Consider the following 27367-nt stretch of genomic DNA (forward strand, 5'->3'; position numbering starts at 1 on the left):
CAGCTCAACCAGTCTACGTTGATACGTTGACCGTAACGGTTTGTTTTTACGCTTACTACGAGTACGAGTACGATTACGTGTAAATCGAAAAGGAATTAGTTTTTAGTGCATTCTTAACGTGTGATCGCGTTGCCTCCATGTGTATGTAGGTGTTCAAGGTGAAGGACCAATCAAAATAAACAAAAGTGCGGATGTCATAAAAATCGCTTCAAAGTGTTGATTGTTTTGATTTCGGAGAAAAGTGTCTGTCCGGTGAAAAGGTGGCGCTCATTGTAGATCGGTTGAAAGATATAAAATTGCCATTAGAGAAGACGTTTATGTGTTTGCAGTGAAGATTTATTGTTAAAAAATAAAAAAATTATTGGAAACATATCAAGAGTTGGAGAGCCTTCTTGGTAAAATTTGCACAGGGTGAGGAAGTTTTACTGAAATATTGTAGCTAAGAAATATATTTAATAGTACACAGTGTTCAGTGAAGTGCCTGAACTGATCTGTCAGAGTACTGGACTATGGATTTTCCCTTAATACCTCAATCCAATGTATGCTTAGAGGAAATCTAGCGATTAGTTGACTTCATATCCGAAATTATAATGAGTTCTTCACTAATTTAGAGATCAGTCAACTTCCTATACGAATTTATAGTGATTTTTTCACTAGTGCTTAAATCTCGACCTTAAAAAACTAACCTGTTTCTTTTATTAAATTATTGTTTATTCTCACACCTTTGCTTGTTAGGACTTTTCCTATATTATTTCTAATATTTATTTCCTGAAGAGTGTATTTTATGTTCGCCACGAAGTTTGTAACGCCGAAGAGAAGACATCGGACACAATTTAAGAAATTCACTTGTGAAGGGTATTACAATACAATACCATAGAGTTGCGGCGCAGGCGAAGTTAACGTTTTTTCTTGTTTTAAATTACATTATGTTTTTAATTATCCGACAAGTAGAGAATCCTTCAATATTTATGTTTCAGAACCTTTAATTGTAATAATACACAAATTAGTCTGCCTTTGAATGTTTAGGGGCCACTAGTAAACACTTTTTAATATTGAAGTTGTACTGCGTTCTTAGCAAAATCGATCGGAATCGGTTATCAGCAGCCTTTAATTCACCGTATGTGGTTTCCTCTCTTTAGAAATTCTTGTCTAAGACTTTCTATTCGACTAAAGTAATTACTATTTCAGATTCTTTAGAACTTAATATGAATGCATTTTTCTATATCCTTTAGAACTAGTAATATTAACATCATTCTTCAGAAGCTTGATATATTGAAAGGCTCACTTAACTTGAAGGTAGTTTAGAACAGCAAAAACAGCAATGGAAAAGAACTTTGTCTATTCACATTCCTTGGAAAAAAACTGCTGACAAATCTAGAAGGCAGCAGAAAAGAAAAGAGGAATTGAAGATACAGTTATTTACATAACTATTATGCAAATATAATAATTTCGCTTTACCTTCTAAAATACATAAAACGTTGATACATTAATTCTTATCCAATCAACATCAATCCAATGAACATATTATTTTATATTTAAGCAGTTATATTAATAAATTTTATCCACTTTTATATTGAATTTAAAATTCTTTTGTAGTAATAATTTGCTGTCAACAAATGTATGCAAATTGTAAACACGTGTAATATGTTTTTTGTGAAACTTATGAGCCTTAGAGGTAATTGTATGCTAATTCATTCATATTAAATATATATCAACACACCCTAATATCTATGTATTTTTACATAACGATGTGTTACGATCTTCAAAGTTTCGTGCCGCCTTAATTGTGATCGCAACACATACTCGATCATTTAGTAATGAATGCAGTGATAATATAATGTAATTCTACAAGTATATATGTATTTAATAATAAACTTTAAAACAACCTCAAAATCAACTATTACTGTATACTGCAGGGGTAGTTTGAAAATTCAATGACTATATCTGTAAACGATATTTTGGCTTGGAAAAAGTATTTTTTTTAAGTAACTCAAGTAGTTGAACCCATTTGCGTTAAAAAAAAAATAATAAAACTTGTATGGTTAAAATACTTGAAATTTAATAAAATTTTAGTATTCTTATTCAGAACTGAAAGCCTTTTAAAATTTATTTTATTGTAAATTTCCATTTAAGCTTTTCATTCGCCTCTAACCCATTTCGAAGTAGCGATGTGAATAATATAATATCACCTATTCCTCAATATTAGGGTCCCTACGTTCTTCTATGAATTCAATTCAATTGAATTTTTAGTAAAGTTTTGAAAATAAAAAAGAGGGTTTAGCTTTGCCAGGCTTGTTAAGGGGTAAATTCTGTCTTTCGGTACTTCTTTTTTACTAAAAAATACTCTGAATATATCTCTAATTAAAACATGAATTATACTATTGCGGATTTAAGGTGTTGGAAGTCAGAAAAACGCTCATTTTCGTGAATTTTTACGAGCCATTTTCTTTAATAAAAAGCTAAAAATAATGTATATTTACAGAATTTAATGTAATTTAATAATTTCGTATTCATCATTCTCCAAGGGGGCCTTTAAAAATGGCTTATCTTTTCGACTTTAAATTATCTCAAATCCTTAAACAAAAAAAAAAAGTTTTTAAAATAGCTAAGTACAGGTAAACAACGAAGCACTCATCAAAAAATTTTTTTTTTTGACAAAATGGTGGCTTACCAAAAAAGTCGTTTTTTGTGAAAAAATTTACACTACAGTATGATTTATAAAACAGAGTTATAAAAAATTTTATTTTTTCGATCATTGTCTGGCAAATATATCTAAGAAATCGTGCGAAAAGTTCAATTTCATCGATCCAGTCGTTTCAGTGAGACTTTCCTCACCGACTCTATAAACAGCATTTCGGGAAAAATTAGTTTAAAGTTTTGGGAGCCGCTTGCACTAAGTTAAAAAATTCTTACAAATACGCCATTATCTCCGAAACTTTTTGCCGAATTAACTTTAAATTATCGTGATATATTTTCAAATATTATATATGTACACATGGTTCAGTAAAAAAATTTGATTTATTTTATATGTACAAGTGAATATAATCTCTTTAAAATTATAACTATCCATTAACAATGAATATCCGTTGAGGGGTTATTCTTTTTAGATTACATATATACTAGTTTCGCACCTGTTTCCAAATAATTTACTCTATTACACCATTCGAAAAAATACTATTTACATACATATGTATTATATGTTATACATAGTGTATAAAACTAGTATATTTATACATATCTCACTAGATCTTCGTGTGGCGCTTTGAATCATATTTCTATGGCAAATGTTGTATACAAACCACTTAATAATCGCTTGTGGGCGATAAATTAAATCGCTGCTCAGTGCCATTCTCAAGTCATTTTAATTAAAATGATTCAAAATGCTTATTTGGATAATTTGATATTTTATGAGTAGCTTATGTGTATATTTTGTGTGAGTTTGCACTTAATTCGTATGTAAAATATCTTGATTAAATTGCTTTGAACTTAATTTTGTTTGTTGGTTTTATGTGTTTTGTTTTGTTGAAAATTAACTGGCAAAATGGAAACAAATATACACCTTATTTGTTTAAACAAATGTGGTTATGTGGTTAATAGATTTTTATAGACAAATAAATATGTAGTTATGTATAGAAAAGTATGAGGAATATGTATATAAAAAAAATTGATAAATATGGTCTATTTCTGAAATTAATTTCTTCAGCTCCAAATATTTCGCATTTTCAGAGCAAAACTTTGCACTTTATTACATGCAGATGCAATAAATAGTGAGGAAAATTTCTCCGAACGGCCTGACCAGTTCACTTCAGTTTTCACACGACTTTCTTAGATATATAATATTTGTCAGGTATTGATCGATGGAATAAGATGAAATGTAAATTTTTTCACAAAAAACAACTTTTAAAGAAGGGAAGAACCCATTTGGTCAAAAATCAAAATTTTGACTAGACCTACCTGTATTCATCTATATGAGTCGGTGAGGAAATTTTCCTCGAAACGGCTGATCGGTTGACTTGAAATTTTCTAGCACCATCTTATATAGTATTGCATATAAATTTGTAAGAAATAAGGTTGAAGGAATAAAGTTTTTGATAATAATGCAATTTTTTAAGCCACTCTGAAGTGTAAATTTTTACATTTAGTCAAAAATCAAAATTTTGACTCCTTTGATCATTTTGTAATAATATTTTTTTGGTTTTTGTATTTAAGATAATTTTAAGCAGAAAAATCTTCCTCACCACCTGACACCTTTTATCGGAGGTTCTTCTGAAGATTGGCTATGGTAAAAAGGGGAAACAAAAATTTTTCATAATGAATTTACAATTATTAAAGTACATTAACTTCTATATTTGTACATTTCTTTTATTTATATATTAAATAAAGTGCCACTTAAAAAAAAGTTGACGAAATTAACGTGTTTTTTCTGACTTGCAAGGTATTTTAGATCGAATGATATGAAATTAAGATTCGCAAGTTTCTTGCTCTTTATATAGCTCTAAAAATAAAGTTAAAAGATTAATCTGATACCTCCTTAAATTTCATACCAGTATATGTGGCTTATGCCAGTTGTTGTTCGATTCGTCACACTTAAATGTTTTCAGTGTATTGCTGAAACTAAGATGTTTAGCATCAATTGGCAGTTATATCTTTAAGTTTCCCGCCACGAATAGTGGAATTGTAGGTACATAAAATAATTACTCTAAAATTATGTGGTTTCATATTTTTTTCTTCAAAAGGTCAACATACATACATACTTATGTAATGTGAATATATATGTATGTGCACTTTGATAGACATTAATTATTATTTTCTTCTTTATGCATTACATTTAATTGAAATCTGTAACAGATCTTGACCTTGGTAAAAATATATTGCTATTATCAATATTTATGTAGAGTATTTGGGTGTTTAGATGATAGAAAAAGTTTTGTATTTCATTTTTATTACATCTTTATTTGTTTACATCCATTTCATTATTATAAGTGGAGGCACTGAAGGTTGCTCTTTATGTGTACTAATGTGCAGAGGCTACGTATAATTGTAAATGCTTAGATGCTTACATATTTATGTAAATGATTGCTATTAAATCTAAATATTTTATAAAAAGACAGGAAGTATTTTATTGATACATAAACCTTGGTTGATTGATTTGGTAAAACATAATAAAATATATTTATGTTTTATGGCGCCGACTCTAGTTCCGTCATTGGCTTGTTGAAGATTGCTTACAAATTCTGTTCTATTTGACAAGTAGAAAAAATTAATCATAATATACAATATATAATTATAACGCAATTTTTAAAATTATGGACATATGTATGCACATATGTGAATGAATGTTTATAGAAACAAACACCTTACCAAATTATTAAAATTCAATTTCCTGAAAAATCAGATATTTTTTAACGATACATTTTTAACATAAAATGTACTATGAAAGATTACTCTGACTGCAAAAGATTTGACTAAAAGTTTTGCCTACATTTTGATCAGTTTGAAGTGAGAGAAAGATCTTTATCGTTATATAGTGGTCCGACCTAAACAATATGCTCAAAGATTGTTGCATGGTCATCGGCAGTAAGCCATGCCGTATTTTTTTCTTTGATATTAATTCAAGTTTTTTCTTTGATATTAATTCAAGTTACACCTTTTGAGTGTGGTGATCGATAAGAAAACCATTTTTTTTCTTCTATTGAATAAATGAGAAGTTGATATTGTTTAAAAAATTTTTATTATCTTACAATACATGTTGGTTATTAAGGAATTTTTATCATTGAAACTATAGGTTTATGGTATCTGGAAAATCAATCAATGGCGGTCCCATATTTTGTTGTGGGTTCTTGTGGTTCATTACTCATTTTCAAATTTAATTTCCCGAAAGAAAAGTTGTTAACCGCTCTAATATTTTGTCTGCGAAGTTGATGTTGAAATCGCAAGCCAAGATAAGTGGAAATTTATTGTCATTGATAATCCGATTGACATACATGATTTCAATTGTATTGTTCAATTACAACGAGACACTGTTCCAAAAAAAGATGGGGTAGCTATTTACCAAAAGAATAATAAGTAAATGTTACTAATAGTATAACTCCGAATATTGCATAATCTATTTTTTATTAATTAAATTCCATATTTTTAATTGCCATTAAAAAAATTGTATCTAAGATATTATTATTTTTGAATCACCCTGCACTTTAATTGATTTGTTCCGCTTGAACATACGCTTAAAAGTATGCAAACATTTTTCGCATACTTTGTGATCGTGTTAGGTTTATTTTCGTTACGGAATTTTTTGATTGCATGGGGACTGCACAAAGCCCGCGATAGAAGCTATGCAATGACTTAATAAGTCTATTTAAATGATCAGTACGAGGGGAATTGAAATATAGTTTTTAAATAAAGTAAAGACTATAACGTCTAATTTCCAAAAAATTTGTTAAATTGAATATTAATTGTTAAGTGTAGTGTCAGATTTTGCGACATCTAAATAAGGTTTGGTGAATATATAACAGTTTGCATAATGTGGTATTCGGCCTAAAAGACAGATGATATCGGTCAATATCTTCCCATAGCTTCCATATACTGAAATTGTTGATTGAACCAGTTGGAGCCAGTCATGCTCATTCCCATAGCAGAAATTGTTAACGAAATTTGTCGCGTTTAGTCCATAACTTCGCCTTATAAGGAATACTGCTTAACGCGTTCACATTTTATGCTTTTGACATTCTGCTTGTGTTCTTACTCTCTCACGTTTTTTGACTTACTGTTATATCGTTTTGTCTATAAAATTGATTGCTTTATCGCCTTTCTATTGCTAATTATGGCAAATTGATTATGTTGTAAATATTTATTTTCGCATTTAAAAAAAAATTTTTTATAAATATTCACGTATTTATTTGCATTTTTAGAAATATATTAATATAATATTAAGCAAGAACGTGCATACAAAAAACCTACTGCCTATGCTTGCTCACGCTCATAGATTCATATACGCATAAGCATATTCACTAACACATTCATCAATTATATGTGGTTTGCTTAGCTTACGCGCTTGCGTTGCTTTCTAAGCGCGTTCACTTGCTGTGAATGTGTCTGTCCATAAAAGGTTAACTACGGTTTATCTCCCTGTGTGTAGTTGATGCTGTTTTCACCACCTAACTTGTTGTTTTTGCATTGTATTTGGTTGTTGTTGTTATTTGTTTACTCCAATGACTCTTTTCGCCGCTGTTTATCTTACGAATTCGATTTGAAATCTATGCGTAGGCGCTTAAAGGTATTTCCGCGTGAATTGCTAAGCTGCGGTTTCACACACACGCACACACGCATGCTCATGCACACATATACAGAAAGTAGAAATACCCGTATTCGAGTTGTAAACAAGTAAAAGAGCGTAGAATTGTTGATAGTGAAATAAGTATAGTCATATATTTCGTTGTTGTGATTATTTTTTATAGTATTGGTGTATATATGTATGTAGTTATAGCAGTAATGGCGTATTTATGTATGCACTTATAGATATTCTTAAAAAATAAAATTGACAGCGTTTTGTATGGTATAAATGAGTGTCAGCGGCTTTTAGCGCCAAAGGGTTCACACATAAGTGTGTATACTCGGTATATTCGCATTTAACTCTTCACTCTTGGCTATTTATTATTATTTTGCGCGTACAACGGAAGTGATACGTAAATCACAAATTTATAGGTGTCAATCCCTATATAATTATAAGCTTAACACTTCATGGCAAATAAGTCTAAAATTATTTTGATAATATTGTGATTTTATAGCAAATGGCGTGGGAGCTTACACAAGGGATTTGAATGAAATGAGAAAAAAAGCACACAAACATTTTTTGCAGAAATGTTTTGATGTATATATTTCATGTTCTTCGATTTTTTATTACCGCGATTAAAAATCGTATTGTTTTTCTTTTTTGTGAAGAGGCATTTTTTTCAATATTTTGCGCAAAAAATTCATAAAATAATAATGACGCTCATACTCTTGATAAATACTAACCCCTTCTTGTTTTTTATTTGTACTGGTTATGTCGGTATTTTTTCTCAAATAGTAGTTCTAATAATGTTTTTGCCTCCTCTGAATGACTGTTAAATTTTTATGAGATCCATTTTCTAGTTAAAACTATTTTAGAACGTTTTGTGTTACCTACAATAAAAAAATAAATAAAAACATTTTAAAAAACATTTCGTTACCTTAAGTTCTGCCAAAAATATAAACAACAACACGATGTCAATTCAGCAATAATAGATTAGACCAGTTAAGAATTTCAAAAGAAACCGAATTTTTTTGTTGGCACTTGAAGTATGTTTTAAGGAAATGATGCCCAAAAAATTTAACTTCGAAGTCACACGACCGACCACAATATCAATGAAAATGACAACAACTTAGTTCTTGACAAACAGAAAAAGCAAACCTACAGCGAGAGTAACCCAGTTTTAGGGCCCTAAAGACATTATTCAATACGTAGAATAGTGAAAATACTATTTTTTACCTCCTTTTTTCGAAACTGCATTTTTCGAATCACCAAACATTTTATACGACGATAGTACTCAGAGACTATTATCGCACTTATCCACTTAAAACTTTAACAGTAACTTTATAGTAACATTATCAAGTAAACTAGTATACTTTTTTTTACTATAGCAAATATTTATAAGCAATTTACTGCTCAAAAAAATAATTAGATAATTCTTTTACAAGATCCCAATTTTGGGAAAAATTTATGTAAGGCTAAAATGGTACATACTTTGCTAGCAGCTTAGTGTGCCGTTATTTATTTTGTTTCAGCTAGAACTAGTTCCTATAATCCACCGCGTCCGTCGAGGCCTTTTGAATTTTTAATATATGTATATAATTCTAAAGACTGACTCAGTAATCAGAAGAAATAAAATCGATTCGTGTTTTCTTACTCCCAATGTAAATGGTCAAAATTAGGCTTGTTATCATCGCTCTAGACTGACGTAACACTTTAGTAGCTTATGCAATCTGAGCAGCAACATTTCGAGGAAGTTCTAAAATTACTTGCAGAAATATATTATAAATAGTTAGTATATATTTTTAAGCCTTGCATGCTATTCCAATACGTAATCGATAGAAAATATTTTTTTTAATAGTCAGATATCATCACTGAAGATTTAAGATTTCGTGCAACAGGTAACCCTCATAATAGAATAAGCACATCACCACTTGCCCACACATTACATGCCGTTGCTTACATCTTCTTCTAAAATCATTTGGTAATCTACTTTGATGGAAGGGTTTCGAATCGCATTAACACTCACTAAATTATAGGATTTCTTCAATCTTTCCATTCTAAAAAAATAAATCATTGAAATCAATCGGCGTGTAAATGGAAGCTTCCTGAAAAATAAATAAAAAAATCAGACCATTCAATAGCAAAATAAAAATTTCAAGGTCTTGCCAAGTACTTAGACACCGCATTTATACGCATAGGGATTAAAAACGAAAAAATACGAATATATACAAACCTATACTCAACTCAACCCCAACTAATATTGAAATAATAAAATCAAAATAGTGCAGGCAACTGATCTTCTTGCGGCGACAGCTTAAATCACTTAAATCGTTTGATTGACGCAATAAAGACATAAACTACCTAAAAATAAAAGATTAAGATCGGCATAAATGTCTTATGGTGATCACCCACACTGGCGTCTCTTGACAGTTTATTGTCTACTGTCTCGCTGTTGTTGGTGCCTACTGTGTAAGTAGTCAGCGGTAACCAATAGACAAATTGCAGTGGACAATTTGAACAGATCATATGTAAATATGTATGTTTATAAGTATGTGTGGATGTGTGCTATGAGTATAAATGATACTTTGATAATATTTTAATCACTGCGGTATTTTGATTGATTAAGAAAACTGTGTCATAGGCATAATATACAATATATGGGCTATAGGCTTAGGTATGTTGTCGCAACGCAGATGAAAAACACATAGCTAAAAATTAGCAGGGCGTAAGCATTTGTGGAACTATCAAGTGGGGCAAATATGAGTACTAAACGGAAATGCATAAATAACAAGTTATTAGGTATGATAGATTGTTATAGAAAGAGTTTTTTTGAGGATTTTATTTAGAAAATCTAAACCTAGCACTATCTGTTCAAATCTGACTCGGACTGACAACGCATATTTTAATAAAATTCTTTACTCAAAATAAGCACAAGCACGCCGCCACTTAATCCAGCTTTCCATACACATTAACTGAGATGGATGAACAACTCACTTGAGGCAAGTTTTCGATGACTTCACAACCTGCACAGAATGTTTTGTGCCACTCAACATTTTTAACGATTTCGTAACTGTGATTTTATTGGAAACACAAAATTTCAAGTAAACTCGTTGCAATTTTTTTCCGTGGTGAAAATCGCCAAGCAAACTTTTCGGGTTGAAAACAAAAAAGCTGCCAAACACACAGTAATTGATATACGAAGAACAAACTTCGCACGAACATAAAAAGGTGTACCAGTCTAGAAAACTGTTTTTTATAGTTGCGTGCGCTATTTAAATGGACCAGTTTTTCAGTTGGTAAAAAGTTCATGAGCATAATGTTAGACCTATTTGTAGAATTATCATGCATTGAGGTCAACTGATCGGTATTCTTGAGAGGGCTGATTCATAAATAAATCATAAGATATCTATACTCACAAGATAAAAATACAAGTAGATGAATAGACAGAGATTCCGAAGACAATAGTAGTGGTGAAGTTGAAAGCAATTCCGAATGTTTTCTGTCATCTCGTCTATATCAAGCTTTCGATCTATATTCCTAATTTCACGTATCATAAATCCATAAGTTATCAGGCAATTAAGAATGAAATTTTTATGATAAGGTTAGGGTAGAAATATGCACTCGAAGTATTGATATAGCATGCTGAAATGAAATCTATTAACTTATTTTTGGGAGAATGAAAAAGTATGTAGTTTATTAGCAAGACTGGTTGAAATCGGCTTTCACCACACATAGTATTTCATACTGAATTAGATATAACATATTGCATGAAAGCATGTAGTCTTCTGAAAAGTTTTGAAATTTCAAAGCATATTTTTTGGTTATCTCGTAATCAAGGGCAACAACTTCTGCGCCCGCCTCTATACGCATGTGTAGGACCTCTCTATTAAAACCTCAATTAGATGCCCAAAACAAGAAAATAAAACCTGAAAATATAAATAGTTTTTTCAACTGAAGAATACCATATTCTTTGTTTCCATCCACTATCTCTAATTATATTTTGAAATATGGTTTATATATGTAATATTTCCAATGTTCACATATCTCAAAACATTCTAGTCAGATGTCCAGCTTTGGTAAAACTCAGAGTTCCAGCCATGCTTGTTTAAGCTAATTTTCTATCAGAGCACTTCAATATTCTATCAAACGCATAATTCATCTCCGCTGTCCTTTAACTCCTTTTTTCTCTCTCCTCTCTTTTTCGACAGTATTATTGTTCTGAATCGGTAGTTTAATATAATATTTATATGCGTCAATTATTATTTAGGCTGAAATAGTTGGGCCCTCCGCTAGCTAATAACCACACACTTTGTATATACTTAAACTTGTTAAAATTTTGTTGTTTTATTTTATTATTATTTATTACCATATAGCTGAAGGCTGATCTTTTAAAAATAATTGCGTACATATCCAACTCCAAATCATGAACTGGCTGTATCTGCTAACGTTAGCAGCCTTTTTGGCTGTTAGCAGCGTGAATTCACTATCACTTGATCCAGGTTTGTTAAGCATGTATAACCTAAAAAATACTTAATTTCAAATATCTGATTTTAGTGGCCTCCACTGAGCTGGAGCAGCATATAAAGAAGGGTGATTGTGTCATATCAATGCGACACATACGGTAGGTATACGTACGCACACGAGCGGAGCCATTGTAAATGCTCCAAATAAATTTAATGTGTTTTTTGCTTGCCTTTTCGATTTCAGGCCGCGTCGCAAACTACACATTTCAATCGAAGCACTCTTTATGATCGATTTCCCTACATTAAAACATAAATTATCGTTTTTCCTTGATCGCATGAATCAACGTGTCACCTTGGATGTAACTGCCAATGGTGCCACTGTATCGAAACACTTCGAATTGCCCAATACCAATGAGACCAGCACAATACGCTCGCTGGCATTGCATTTTCATAAAAATCGCATAGCTATGTTGGTGGATTGCAAAGAAAGTTCGACGCATGAATTAGATGTCAGTTTGACGGAGCTCTATGCACAGATGGACACAGATCCGGTTATAAAACTGGTGGGTATTCAATTTAAGGGAGAGAGACAAAGGACGAGCAAGCGGAATACTATATTTAACATAAATTTATTTGCCATTTTTTATTTGATAGTTCAGGGAACGCAAATATCCATTGTACTTTGACGGACAACTTGAGCCGGCGCTGCAACGCACCAATTGCCAAAAGGGCGTGCACAAGCGCAATAAAGTGCACATGATGCGTACGCAGGTAGCGGGTAGGTGTAACACATTTCAATTGTCATTTATTTACATGTGCATTTTATATGGCTTGCCTGCTACGCGCATGCGTACATTGGAGGCACTTTTTTATTGCACTGATTTGCATTAGTTCATCGATCACTTTCCTTTATGATTTGTATGCCACAGAGAAGAATAAGAAACGCGATGTACGCAATTGGTTTAGCAACGATTCCAGCGATAAACATCACGATGAGGAACGCATTCCGATTGAGGTTGAGCAGCGCGGTGACATTCCCATCATGCATGGCGATTGTGAAGGTATGTACATGTGTATACTTACGAGTTTAAACTAATATATAATATGTATAAATATGTATGTGTGTGAGTTAAATGAAATAACAACATTCCAGTACTCTTTGTGTGTCCAATTTAAAACTAATCCAGATCTATGCAATACTTCATTTGTGGGCAATAAATTTTTTGCACAATAGCTGAAAAGCGCTGTAGGAATTTGGAACTAGCATTGATTGGCCCACTTGTCAAAGTGTTTAACAGGCGATATACTTGTATAAAGCTCGAATTCAGCTGTGGGAGTGTTAGATATCTTTCGAAAGGAGTTGTTGTTGTGAAACGATAAAGTATTAGCCAAATACTTGAGTTCATATATAAACTTAGGCCAATCCCGAATAGGATCTTCGCACCCGTAAATAACAGATGGTGCCCCGAAAATTTCACAATGCTTAGTGCTGGATTCTTTGCAAGGATCTGACACCTTATATTCAGATTGTATTATTAGTTCCGGAAATGTACGTCGAGTATACAGTCTCGCCTTGAAGTTATATTATAGATATCATATCTCTGATTTCATGAAAACTTTCGTGAGCTGCGAGTTGATTATGGCTTGTAAGCAATATAACAGTCTTTTATTTACGACATGGTCAGCTGTTTGCTTTACAACATCAGCTTGGGAATAAAAGTAAATGAAATCAAAACAATGTAAGGATAGGTTAGATAGATAGGTTAGGATTTATAGCTTATTCCAATAGCAGATCAAACTTGGATTGAATGCGGTCAGTCCTTTGTGAAGGACACAAGTCTGCTTAGGGTTTAATTTATATTTCTGCCAGCTCAGCTGTCTCAATGTGTGAGATCCAAGGCATTTTAGCCTTGATCTCGTAATTGCAGGACAAACAAGAAAAAAATTTTCAGATGTTTCTACCTCATCTTCTTCCAGTAAAATTTTCAGCATAACCACGTAGACATCAATAGTCAAATTACGAGCTACAACCCCCACAATTAAGGAAAGCCTAACCTTGCTGGGTACGAAGGGGTCGCTGGTTCTCTTATGTTATTTACTGTGCCAGAAGGATCTTGCGACCGCCCAAGGTCCAGCTGTTCAAAAGTAACCCGCAAAAGAACAGCGAAACAACATAAGGAATCAAGGTACAATGATCCAGAATCTCATAAGGAAATGTGGTTGACTATTGTTCTTAAAGAATATTTATAAAAACTTCTGTCTCTATTGGCAAAAATTGGTATAGTCGATTTTAACAAATTTCTCTTGAGACGACTTATTCACCAGCAAAAGCATTTGCCATAGACATTAACAGGTAGTAATCACTTGGTGCCAGGTCCGGACTATAAGGTGATTGAATAAAAATCTCCTAATCTAGCTCTCGGAGCTTTAGGCGAGTCACTATGGATAAGTTCGACCATTTACTTTACCTACTTTTAGGCAATTGCTTCCTTCAGATGGTCCAATTATTGGCAGTACACATCAAAATTAAGAGTTTGGCCGTAGGGAAGGAGCTCATATTAAATGATTCCCTGTCAATCCCATTAAACACGTTCCTGATCGTCAATCTTGGCTTGGCGATTGTTGACCGTTTTTGCTTGTCGTTGTCGAAAGTGACCTCTTTTTTATCACTAGTAATCAACCGCTATCACAGTAAAGTAGGAGTTAATTCACAATTTTATGTTAGAACTATTCAATTAGCTCTACAGTTGCGAGTGGGTGCAAGTGGACCGGCAGCTGTTGCCACATATATAGATAGATACGTCTAACGCACAAGTATATATATATACAAAGTCGTATCGCTTGCAATCCAAGCTCTGCAACAAAACTATTGTCATGCGCTCAGTGTCACTGTCACTGTCATTGTCACAATCAGGGCTTCACACTGCGGCAGTCGATTGCAACACGCAGCTGGTGCTGCTAGTATGCGCGAGTTTAACAACCATAATACCATAAAACTACAACGTTCACCCATTTGGCTATTGTTAAAGCGCGCCTCTAAGCTAAGCTTTGGTGTGGATTACATTAAGCTGAATTTAGAGCGTATTTGCAATTTGAGAAGCGATGTGGAAGAAATGCGGATTGAATTGTGCGAGTACCACTGGGCAATATGAGCTCGAGTGTATTTGAAACTTAGAAAAATAAAGCTCCAGGGGCCACTTAAGTCACCAACAATTCAAAAGTCAAGCACCTATAGACGCATATAGAAACAAATAAAATTGCTTGAGAGGCAACTTCCCACGCTTTGCTGAAATTATACGCAAAATATATACTTATATAAGTTGATATATACTTGCAGAAGGTTATATTGTGTTGTTGCTGCTTGGCTGGGCGTGTGCGCAACTGCGTCATAATTCCGCGCTGCGGCACGCTTTATATTATATGTACAGACATTTGACTCTATGTAGAAGTTTCATGATTTATTGTTTATTTTTGTTACTTACCTTTTTGTCGATTTTTATTTATTTGTATACCCTGAATAGTGTGTATCAAGTTTGCCACGAAGTTTATAAGACCCTTAAAGTAGATATATGTATATATAAATTATTATTGTGACCAGCTAAGTCGATTTAATCATATCCGTCTGTCCATCACTCTGTCTGTATTGGTGCGAACTAGCCCCTTAGTTTTCAGAGATATTGATCTGAAATTTCGTACATGTCTTTCGTCTCCAAGAAGCTGCTCATTTGTCGGAATCGTCGATATCGGATCACTCCAGCATATAGCTGCAATACAAAAATATCGATCAAAATCAAGTTCTTGAATGAAAATTTTTTATATCACGAGGTATCATCACGAAATTCGGCATAGATTATTGCTCAAAGCAGCGGTGAAAATCGCCGTTGAAATTTTCTAGATCAGACCACTATAGCATATAGCTGCCATACAAGCTGATCGATCAGAAGCAAGTTAAATTTCTTTTTAAACCCTTTTATGCTATAAGCAGTGCACCTGTGAGGGGTATATAACGTTCTTTCTTGTTGTTAATAATTTTTTTGCCGATTTTTATATATTTATTTGCTTTTATTTTTTTTTTGTTTTGCACATTTACGGCATAAACGCGTCTTCTTATTATTGTTTATTCATAAATTTTTTTATCTTTTACTCTCACCTTTAATGTTAATCATTTATAAGTAGGTGCGTACGTATACTTACATATAATACATATACAGATTTTTTTTGTATATTATTTTTGAAATTTATTTTGTTTATATATACTTTTTTTTGCCCATGCAGACGCCCTCGCAAAATCATTGAGCGACCTAATGGAATTGGTGAAACTTTTACGTGAAGATATCGCCAACCAACGTCAAGAGATCTCCTACCTACGCCGCTTGCTCGAGAACTGCGCCGGCTGCAAGGAACCGAGCAGCAGCAGTTTGCGCTTGGAGCCAACATGTCGCAACGCGAATCCCTGCTATCCAGGTGAGCCAGTATTTGCAAAGCAGTACATAAAAACAGACAACATTTCAATAGACATACTTACATACCTTTATATCATACATACATACACACAAATGCTGATTTGAGTTTGAAATGCGTGTAGAATGACGAAAATTTACGGTTTTGTCACCACTTGCAGGTGTTGAGTGCCGCGAAACGGCTAGTGGTCTGAGGTGTGGTCGCTGTCCGATGGGTCACGTGGGCGATGGCAAGATTTGTAAGCCGGGCATCACTTGCGCTGATCGTCCTTGTTTCATGTAAGTAAAGCAATTTGTGTTTAAATACGAACTTATAAGATTTTTAGGGATCTTAGTTAAGTTAGTTTGGCTTGAAGCTACTTATTGCTATCTAATATATTCGATAGTTGGGTTTCTTTACATATTCTCTATTTTTTTTCCTTATATTCGCTATTTCTTTTCTTTATAGCAGAACTAATATCGATAAGTTTTAGGGTAATAGGGCAATTCCAATTCTCCATTGAACCTTTACATTATTTTTATTGCAAATGATACCGTCTACCTAGGCTTTCTGTTCTCTTCTTTTGTGACAACCACCATATTTATATTTTTGAAACGGATAACTGATAATCGAACAGCGTTATTCATAAATATTGAACTTTATCTATAGTAATATATGTTATCAACGGGACTAAGCTCAATACCACTGATCTGTTTGATCAAAAAACATGGTATTTGAAGGTAAATCTTTTCCTTTCAAAGCAAAGAAAAGAGTCAATCACACGTAACCTCTTCGGTAATTTGAGCATTCGCATTTCCAACAAGGTGTTAAGATGCGAAGTATGTATCATAGTATGTTCTAGCATCTCCCAACCAAGCTTCTGCAGCTTCTGGCGAATCCCTATAAATATGCATGGCTTGTCGTTGTCCTGATGGAACACAATTCCTCTCCTATTGGCGGAAGCTGCTGTCTTCTGGACTATTGCTTCCATCAAATTGTTGACAGAAAAGGTCCGAATTAAGAGTTTCGCCGTTGAGGAGTAGCTCATAGTAGACAATCGTACCAAACACATAACAAAACCTTCTTGACTTGAATCCTTGCTCGGCTCACCGCGATTCAACCACGGTTACTTGATATTATCGAAAGTGACCCACTTTGTCAATAGTCACGCTTTCGTCACCGTTTTGTTATACGTCAATACATCGAGCATCCTAAGGCTTTATTTATATGGTTCCAAACGGCATTTTATACTATGTTTAGGACTCGGTCCATTATTTTATCGATATTTTCGATAATTGGTCTTTCAGAGCGTCATGCATCTTTGACATCAAGATTACAGGTTCTGAATCAACAAAACTAAAATTTCGCGTAATTGTCTGTGACAGTATCAGGACTTTAAATACTATTCCACTATTCACATTTTCAGCCGTCTGGCTTCCGTTTTGTCTTTATCGAAGGAAAATTGTAAGATATGTTGAATATTTTTTACACATGCTCTAACAATACTGAGTCAAGCAATCAGAAAGTTGTCTGAAAAGATTGGAAAAATATTGCATTTCTTTTCACTAGAACTTACATTTTTGAATCAATTGGCTTTTGCTACACACAAAATTTCTGATTTAGTATGGCTCATATTTTTTATCATACTCGAAACCTATGGTATATGTAATGTAAAGGTCTCAGAGACTGATTCTTAGGGTCCTTTTTTTCTGGGAATTATTTTCATTTTGTAAATAATTCACAAATAATCAAAGGCATTTTGATGATGAGAAACAAAAAATACTTTTTTTAAGTAGAAATTTTAAGGAACCCACACAAAAAAGGTATCGGCTGAAATATTTAACAATTTCTAATTATTTTTGCTCTACTAAATAACGTTTTCCATAAGAAAATAAATAATTTGAATTATGAGAGCAACCCACCTACGGCACTGTCTATAAATTCAATAAAAGCCTTCACTTCGTGGGCATTTTATTAAATATCTTGTATTTATTTGCAATAACTTAAAAGTGAGTGTGAGGTCTGCACAACACAAGATATACACCGATCTACCATACGTTACAGAAACTAGACTAAAAGAGCAACAACAAAGCGCATAAATGAGTAAGGTGACATTAAGTGCATGCTATTGTGTCAAATTTGAAAGAAAACAAAACGCATTGAAATCTAAAACCAAAATTATGGGCGCATGCGCTACAACAGGGAGTACGTACATATGTATGTGTGCATATAAAAGCCACATAAAAACAGAATGTGGTACATGTGTAGCGCGTACAAGAAGAGCAACCTGTTACAACGAGCGATCGCGGTGCTGCCAAGGTGCTGAATTGATGCTGACTTTTTTAAAGATTTTTTTTTACATTTTGTTTTTTAGATTTTTATTTGAGTTTTTCCTTCTTTTTTTGTAATTTTTGTTTTTTTTAGACTTTAGTTCTGTTTAGCGGCAGTTAAGGTCGCTTTAGTGGTCATCGCTTTGCCTTTGCTTTTGTTGTTATTGTTATTGTTATGGTTGACGGTAATGTCACATAAATTTTGTGTAAATTACAATTGCAAAGAAGAAAGATTCTTGCGACAAAATAATAACGCGGGTGAGGTAACCGATATGCCAACCACGGACAGCTATTAGTACTACAACAACAAAAATACCAAAATACCTACTTGTACTTATCTATATATGCATGGGTGTCATCTAAATGAAATGAAATTGAATGGACAACTTTAGATGACAACGTTTTTGGTGGCTGCGCCCTGTTTGAACTTTATTACAACCGATGCCTTCAGCAGCTCGAGCATCTTTAGCATGCAACACACCGGTGGAAGGGTATTCATTTGCTAATTTGCATAATATACAAATTATTACCCACAAATACACACACATACACACACATACGTACAAGAATGTATATCTCCATGCGCATTGAACTGTTGTGGCAACATTGTCGTTAATGTCAACTTTTATTATCAATGAAATGTGACTCGGCCACTCGGAAGGGAGCCGCGAGAACGCGTGTGGCGCAGGCGCAGCGGCAATGCATAGCAACAATGCCATGTCATACAAACAAACAAAACTCAAATAAATTATATAGATGACAGCGCATTTCATTTAATGCTTATAGGAAATAATTTTAAATGCATGTAAACCCTTTTTTTGTTTTACATCAACCGAAAATACATATATACATATATTGTTAAAGCCACAATGTGCAACATGTTGCATTCTTCGGTCTTCTTCTACGGTGTTGTGGTATATCAAAGGCGCCTTATCAACACTAAGTAGCTGCCTTTCCAGCACATAAAAGGGTATTGCTGCCGCGACAGGCTTATATATAGTATATACTCGTATATCTTTATAGATATGTGTGCACCGACCCATGGCGCTCGTGTGCGTCCTCGCTTTTCTTTTTTATTTTCTATTTGCTTGCCATTTATCTGGGCAATTGGCAATAAAAAATACATAAAACGGCACTATAACGATCACCTGTTGAGTCGTTGGTGCCACAGCTACATTGAAGCGACCCTTTTATGTTCTTATTTTGAGTATGTAGACGATAAGCCTGTACTTATGTGGAATAAGGAGTGGCAAATAACTAGGTAACCGGAAATTATTGATAGCTTTTTAATAAAATTAAATACTTAACAGTTACATTGGTATTGTGATATCGATGGCTTTGGAGCATGGCGTGAGAATGAAATCAGAGACATCTTTTAAGAACAAACAAATGCTTTGATTCAGCAATGAAAGTTGAGCGGTTGGAGTAGGTCAGTGCTCCAATTGTAATAGGTGAATTGCTTTGCTTACTCAGAATACTGCTTTGTTATAATTCTGATTAATTTGTCAAGTTTGCAAAACCAGAACATGACTGAATCTAGGGAAGAAGATATATAGTCTAGTTAAAAGAAATCCAATGTTTCTCCAATAAATCGCTTTATTTTATGTTGCATAATTGCGAACGGGTTACGCTATATGGCGTTAGAAAGATAAGATTTCATACTAAAAAATCTTGTCAGACAGTTTTGTGATTGCTTGACTCAGTATTGTTTGCGCACGCGTCGAAGATGAGTACCAGCAATAAGAAAATCCGCCATATTTTACAGTGAAAATATGGATAGTTTTATAATGTGAATAGTTTTATGATCCTGATACTGTAACAGTAAATCATGCGCAATTTTGATATAGTCGATTCCGTTCCGATAATTTTGATTTTTATGTCAAAAATGTACAACGCTCTGGAAAGCCAATTGGCGAAAATATCCATATCGATTTATGGTTGCCACATGAGTTAATGCAAAAAAATGCCTCATGTACCCAGTTTCTACCTGAATCACAAAATAATCGATACATTTCTGAAGCAGATGTTTGCTGATGATAAAAAGTGGGTCACTTATGATAACGTCAGACGAAAACGATCATGATCGAAACGCGGTAAACTGGCGCAAGCGGCGGCCAAGCCAGGATTGACGGTCCACATGTTTTACTATGTGTTTGGTAGGATTGGTAGGGAATCACCTACTATGAGCTCCTCCACTACGGCCAAACTCTTGATTTGGAAATATACTGCCAACCATTCGACCATCTAAAGTAAGCAGAAGTGGCCAGTTTTGGCTAATAGGAGAGATATTGCGTTCCATCAAGCTCCGGGATCTTGGTTAGGAGATTCTTATGCAACCACTTTAAAGTCCGGACCTGGCACCAAGCAATTACAACCTGTTCCTATATAAGGCGAATGATTTTCTGGTGAAAACTTTGCCTTACAAAATAATTGTGAAAATCGACTGGCCCAACTTTTTAACAATAGGGACGACCTATGCTAAATGAAACCTGCATTTCAATGCAAAATTAATCGATTTATTTTGAGTAGATCATTCCAAAACTAAGAAGAGAAGCTCGACCAATAATCTATGCAAACTTTTTATGTACACAATCTAATCTGAAATATTTCTGATATTTTTTCTCTATAGATTTCGGGTTCTCGAATTGTGTTTTCGAGCGGTTGCTTAGGAAGAAAATATTAACTTATGACCCTTGTTTTGTCCAGTGTCATCAGATATTGCAGTCGAAAAGGCTGCTCCTAACCAAAGTATAGTAACGGATAAGTCGATTACTTGTGGAAGGAATTTCTTTAATTTATAGGCAGGCTCTTGCAAGCTTTCACAGTCAATTGACCTCCTTCGTATGAATGGTGTTCTCTCAATCAGTCCACCACTCATCGAAACGCTTAAGTTGCCACCTGCTTACCTGTGGTCGAATGCACTATTTTATTTCTTAGACATAGTATATTAGAGGAGCGAACCTCGTAGTTCGTGTAACCAAATTCCGAACAAGTCAAAAACCTAAAACAATGGGGAAACATTTTCTATAGCATTCGGCTGGGTACACATTTTCAAAACTTAGAAAGTATTTACTATTGAAAGGCGTTGTATATGCCCATGATTAAATATTTTACGTAGGCAGTGTAAGTATTTCCGATTACCAGTAACTACGAAATATTTTCGTATCAATCGACCTGATCAATATTTTGACATTTAACTCTCCATCATACTTGCTAAAAATAGTTGAAGTGTAATTTAATGAGTAGCTAAATGTTTTCATATGAATATATAAACAGTTGAGCAAAACTACCTAGAGCTGTCAGGGCTGTCACTCAAACCTGAGTCACAGAGTGATCATAACAACGGCGCGTCGGATCAGGCATTCCTTGACAGCGTTTCAATTTACCTGAATGTGCCTATATATACAAAAGTAAGTATGTACGCTCATGTAGTTAAGCTTAAGCTTGAAAGGTAGACTTTTCAAAATAACCGCTGCAATTAGCAAAAGTGTTAAGTATGTACATATTTAAATGGCATACAAATTATGTGGGCGAATTGCCAAAGATGGTGAATCATGTGTAAATATGACAGGGCTAGGGCAAAAATTAATGTACCAGCATACCCGCAATGCCTGTATTTATATATACCTGTGAGATTGTAGTATATTTTTACTTAGTTTGCGCTTGATTGAGTCTTGAGAGCCTACAGCTTCATAACCGACTACGATCCCATCATCTATCATCCTCTGTAAATGTTGCTGCAAAGCTTCACTCATAGAGCTGACGGCTTACTTTCATATTATTATAGTTGTATGTATGTATTAATGTTTACTATTACAAATATACACTAATTACTGGTAGTTTACAAAGCAAATAAAGTCATACATAGATCAAGTTATTATACTACTTGACGGGACACACCCCACGAAATGCGCTACAGACCCTTCGCTTTGGCTAGATACTAGTGTAAGCGGTGGAAGTTGGATTATTGCTGGAGAATCTACTAGCAATGCCAGTGAATGCATATGTCAATGTCAATTTTTCCTCGACTTTGCGCAGCGAAGGGTTAAAGTTGCATAATTATTATACTTTTTTGTTGCTTTAAATCTTTCTTATTATTTTGATACCCTGAAAAGGGTATATTAAGTTTGCCACGAAGTTTGTAACACCCAGAGGGAAAAGTCGGAGATACTATAAAGTAGATATATGAACGATCAGCGTGACGAACTGCCTCGATTTAGCTATATTCTTTCGTTTGCCTGTTCGTCTATATATGGTACACATGTACACGAACTAGTCCCTCAGTTTTTGAGATATCACTCTGAAATTTTGCATACGTCCTCACCGATATCGGACCACTATAACTTATAGCTGCTATACAAATTGAACGATCAAAATCAAATTTTTGTATGAAAAGACGCTTCTTTTTACATGATATCTTCGCCAAATTTGACACGGCTTATTGCCTAAGGCAACGGTACAATCACCGAACATATTGTACAGATCGGACCAACATAGCTGCCGTGCAAACTGAGCGCTCAAAACCAAGTTAATGATCTTCTTATTCCCTTTTATGCTATAGAAAATGCACCTGTGAAGGGTATTATAATATCAGCGCAACCGAAGGTATCGTTTTTTTTTTTTTTTATTACCTTTTTACTTTTTTTAACCACATTAATACAATATTTCTTCATATTATCCTATTTATTTTTTTGTTTTTGGCTTTCTTGTGAGTTGCTAATGGGTTAATGTCAGTTAGCAATGCGATCGGGAATGCGAATGTGAATGGGAACAAAGCGAAAGCGTAGGCGAACTCGTCTCCAGACAAATCAACGCTTACGAACACTCAAGCAAATCCAGAAAAAATACCAATGTTGTTTACATTCGTACATATGAACTCACTTACATACACCATTATGTATGTATGTACAATATATATTTCCATACCAATGACTTACATTTGAGAGCGCGAACCTTTAACCAAAAAAGTTATTATATCCAGCAGTTAAAGTTAGAGACTCTCACCTTCTGTTACTGTTGATCTTAATACGTACATACATATTTACAAATGTACATATGTACATACAAACGATCAGCTAAAAAGCTGGTTGAGCATGCGCGCGTTGCCTATGCACATAACTTTGTTCTTGTACCGCTGATTTTCCACACTGATAAAAATCAGAGAATTCAACACTATACTTTGATGTAAAAATTTATGCATTTCCATATAAAGGGTGTAACAATATGTAAATTAAAGTTACGGTTAAGTGTGCTGCTTAAAAGCTAGTCAACTTTCGAGGAGGGCAACACTAAGAACTGGTTTTTTGAGTTAGGTATACTTAGAACTTTGGAGAAACTTGAGCTTGAAGTAGTAGTTAGTTTTCCTGATTGTACTATATTAATTAATGTTCCGATTGACATCTGGGCTTATGTTTAACCTGCGGCATTGCATAGGTGCATAGCTCATTCGACCATTTCCTTTATAACTACGTTAAAGTTCTTTTTAAAAAACCTCGTTAACCTCGGAACATAGAAAAATGAAAGAAACTCGCCGAAATGGAGTATATTTGTATAACTATATTCGTGTGTTTTATTTTTATTTTTTAATTGTCATTTAATATGTTTAAGAAAAACATATATAATAGTATCATTCAAATTATTGTCCATCTGAAGCTATAACATTTTCCCATCTTTCTGGCACTTTGTGGATTCGATCGCAAAAGAACTGAGCGGGCGGACAAGAATGAATCAAGCCAATACCCTATTAATACCCTATTCTGATGTGAACCGTATTCCAGTAAGGGTGTCTTGCATCGAACGGAACAAGTGGTAGTCAGAAGGGGGAACGTCTGGGCTATAAGGCGGGTGAGGGAAAACCTTCCAGCCGCTGTTTTCCAAATAGGTTTTAGCCGATCTTGCAATATGAGTTCGAGAGCTTTCATGATGGAAAATGGTATCTAGTCGCAAATTTCAGGAATTTTTCGTCAATCGGTCGCTATCATTTGATGAGTTGTTTTAGGCTGCGTCATCCAATGGTTCCATATGGTTTTAGCCACCTACACTGATCTCTCAAACTACAGAGCATTGATATTCTCACAGAACGTTCTTTATCTTCCAAGCTACTTTTGCCACGTTCGCTCAGCTAGAGCATGTTCATCGACTCAGTACATCTTTAAATTTTCTTGATAAATAAGGTGATCTTAAAGGAAAATCAATTTATATATAAATTATTGTTAAGCAAAAAACCGTTCACTAAAGTCCATTATTAGTTTTCGAAATCGAAAATCGCTCATTGAGACACCCCTTTATTTTATGTTAATACGAATACGCGTTTAAATAAATATTTAAGGGTGTAGTGATGATCGCTGGTTGATTGCGCCGCTGTGATAACTGATCATTTGGTAGCTCTTTGAATCTCTCGCGCCTATCATTACAATCTGCCGCTCACATTCTCCTACTCGTTCGCTCTGCTTTCCACTGCATTTCGGGTATCGCGTTTCTTTATCACTGTCACTTACAACAATGTAATTGTAAATATCAGTGATGACTTGTTGTTGTTGTTGTTACCAAGCCTAACAATGTTCACTTGCCAAGTCGTTGATTTAGTATTACCGCAGGGTGATTATCCAGACAAAAATTCTTTGGTTGCGTAAACATTTTAATAACCTTTTCTTGTAATTGTAATTTGTCTGTTGGGCAAACAAATCATCGTCATCAGCAGTGTGCCTTTTTCGGCATACTCAACACACACAAACATACATACATACTGACACACACTAGAAGTTGAAGTGAGCCCTTTACTGTTTGCTTTGGTTGAGTACGCCACTTAACGCTTAGGACACTTTGATAAATAGATTTTCAAGGTCCATGAATTACATAACTGCGGCATAAAGTGTTGTGGTTTGGTGAATAAATAATTGCTTACATTTGTATATGTGTATGTGAGTGTATTTGTTTTGGTTCTTTCTTTTGCAGTGGTGTACAGTGCCGTGACACGCTGAACGGGCCACAATGCGATGCTTGCCCACTTGGATATGACGGCGACGGGCGTTCTTGCACAATACGCACAGGTGAGTGCAGTAGAAAGTTTACTTAAATAATATAGTTTAAATATTTGTACTTTTTAAATACAGTTACTACTTACATTTTTATGTAAGTCTTGAAAAAAGAAATCCATTATTTTCCTAACAGTTGATTTTAGTAATCTGTATATCGCGTTGTATAAACGATCGGGTTACGTATAGCAATAGAAAGCAGAGATTTTGTACTAAAAAAAATGTCGGACAGTTTTGTAGTTGCTCAATGCAATATTGTTTGCGCATGCGTCAAAGATGAATACCAGCAATGAGAAAATCCGACATATTATACAGGTTTTGTTCGATAAAGTTGACAACGCAAGCCTCAGGAGAGACTCAGAATGTGACTAGTGTTTTTGGTCCAGATACTTAAAGGATTATCACGCATTTTTGGTTTCGTAGTTTCCCTACCCGTAACTTTGCTGAAGGTCAATTATCGAAAATTCCGATAAAATAATGGAAATTGTTGAGACATGTAAGCACAGTTTCGATTGCGCAGTAGCTGTTGCTATTGAACACAAAACCGTTTAGAATCATTTAAATAAGGCTGGCTACAAAATAAAGATCGATGTATGGGCACCACACGAGTTAATGCAAAAAACAGTCATAGATCGAATTTCCAACTGCGAATAGCTGCTGAATCGCAACAAAAATGATCTATTCCTGAACGAATGGTTAATGCCTATGTAAACTGGGTCACATACGACAAAATCAAGCGAAAACGGTCGTGTTCGAAATGTGGTGAGCCGGCTGCAGTGATTGCCAAGCCAGGATTGACGATCAAGAAGTTTTTGCTATGCGTGTGGTGGAACCGGCAGAGAATCATCTACTATAAACTGCTGCCTCTACTGCCTCTACTGCCAAACTCCTAATTCGGATTTATACTGTCAACAATCTGACGAAAGTCATCGCCCGGAAGCGGCCAGCTTTAGCTAATAGGAGAGGATTTGTGATCGATGAGGACAACGCCAAATCACACACATTTATAGTGACTCTCGCGAGACGTTCCTGGCGTTTAGTAGAGAGATTATTATGTAGAGATTATTGTGTATCTTATAGTCCGGACCTGAAACCAAGTCATGTAGTAATGAATACTGTCTATGGTGAATGATTTTGCTGGTGAAAATTCGCCTCAAGTGAAGCTAGTGGAAATTGACTGCCAGTTTTTTTGCTAATAAGGACGTGGGTTTCTATAAGAGTGACATTATAAAATTATTAAATGGTGCATAGTTGCTTAAATCGTTCTAGCAATGCTAAATAAAATCTTCAACTTAATGCAAAAACTTAATGGATTTCTTTTTACTACACATATATACATGTAATAATTAAATTATTAATATTTTTTTAATACTTAATTTTTTTTCAGCCAACATCTTAGTGCCCTCTCATAATGTTCAGCACTATCAACGCCAATACACCGCACGCAAATACTCCGTTATAAGCTCGTGAAGCGGCCTATAGTTGAAGTCGAAGTCGACACGAAACAACGCAAACGTATGCATGGTAGCATATGGTATATGCCTTAATTTTAGTCAATTGTGTTTAATAATTGCAATATAACTTGCCTTAACGTAAAATATATTTTTATTTTTGTTCAAGTATTATCGAATCCAAAAAACGAAAAATTTTAAATACACAAATATTATTTACACATAATTTTCTTTTATCCATAATGCTGCAAAATGTCTAACCAATTAATGAAGTTGTATAACTGTAAAAAGAAGTTTGAATAAAGTAGAGTTTAATATTAAAAAAACAAGTTTAGAAAGTATAATGAAATTTTTAATAGAACGTTTTACTTTTTCTCCT

General features: G+C 34.2%; 1 protein-coding gene across 1 annotated transcript; it reads left to right on the forward strand.

Moving 5' to 3' along the window:
• On the forward strand, window positions 1-27214 carry Tsp (Thrombospondin). Its single transcript, XM_014247144.3, has 10 exons — window positions 1-411; window positions 11644-11769; window positions 11825-11891; window positions 11978-12296; window positions 12388-12511; window positions 12663-12794; window positions 16009-16197; window positions 16355-16472; window positions 25458-25552; window positions 26925-27214. The coding sequence occupies exons 2-10, from the start codon at window positions 11694-11696 to the stop codon at window positions 27005-27007; spliced, it is 1203 nt and encodes a 400-aa protein (XP_014102619.2). The 5' UTR covers window positions 1-411; window positions 11644-11693; the 3' UTR covers window positions 27008-27214.
• Window positions 27215-27367: the final 153 nt, after the last annotated feature.

The sequence above is a fragment of the Bactrocera oleae genome, chromosome 3, assembly GCF_042242935.1.
Source record: "Bactrocera oleae isolate idBacOlea1 chromosome 3, idBacOlea1, whole genome shotgun sequence".
NCBI classification, from domain to species: domain Eukaryota; kingdom Metazoa; phylum Arthropoda; class Insecta; order Diptera; family Tephritidae; genus Bactrocera; species Bactrocera oleae.

Coding starts and splice junctions, on each gene's coding strand:
- Tsp (XM_014247144.3), top strand. CDS start 11,694: ATGAACTGGCTGTATCTGCTAACGTTAGCAGCCTTTTTGGCTGTTAGC. Junction 11,892..11,977: donor ATATCAATGCGACACATACG/GTAGGTATACGT, acceptor TTTCGATTTCAG/GCCGCGTCGCAAACTACACA. Junction 16,198..16,354: donor CGCGAATCCCTGCTATCCAG/GTGAGCCAGTAT, acceptor CACCACTTGCAG/GTGTTGAGTGCCGCGAAACG.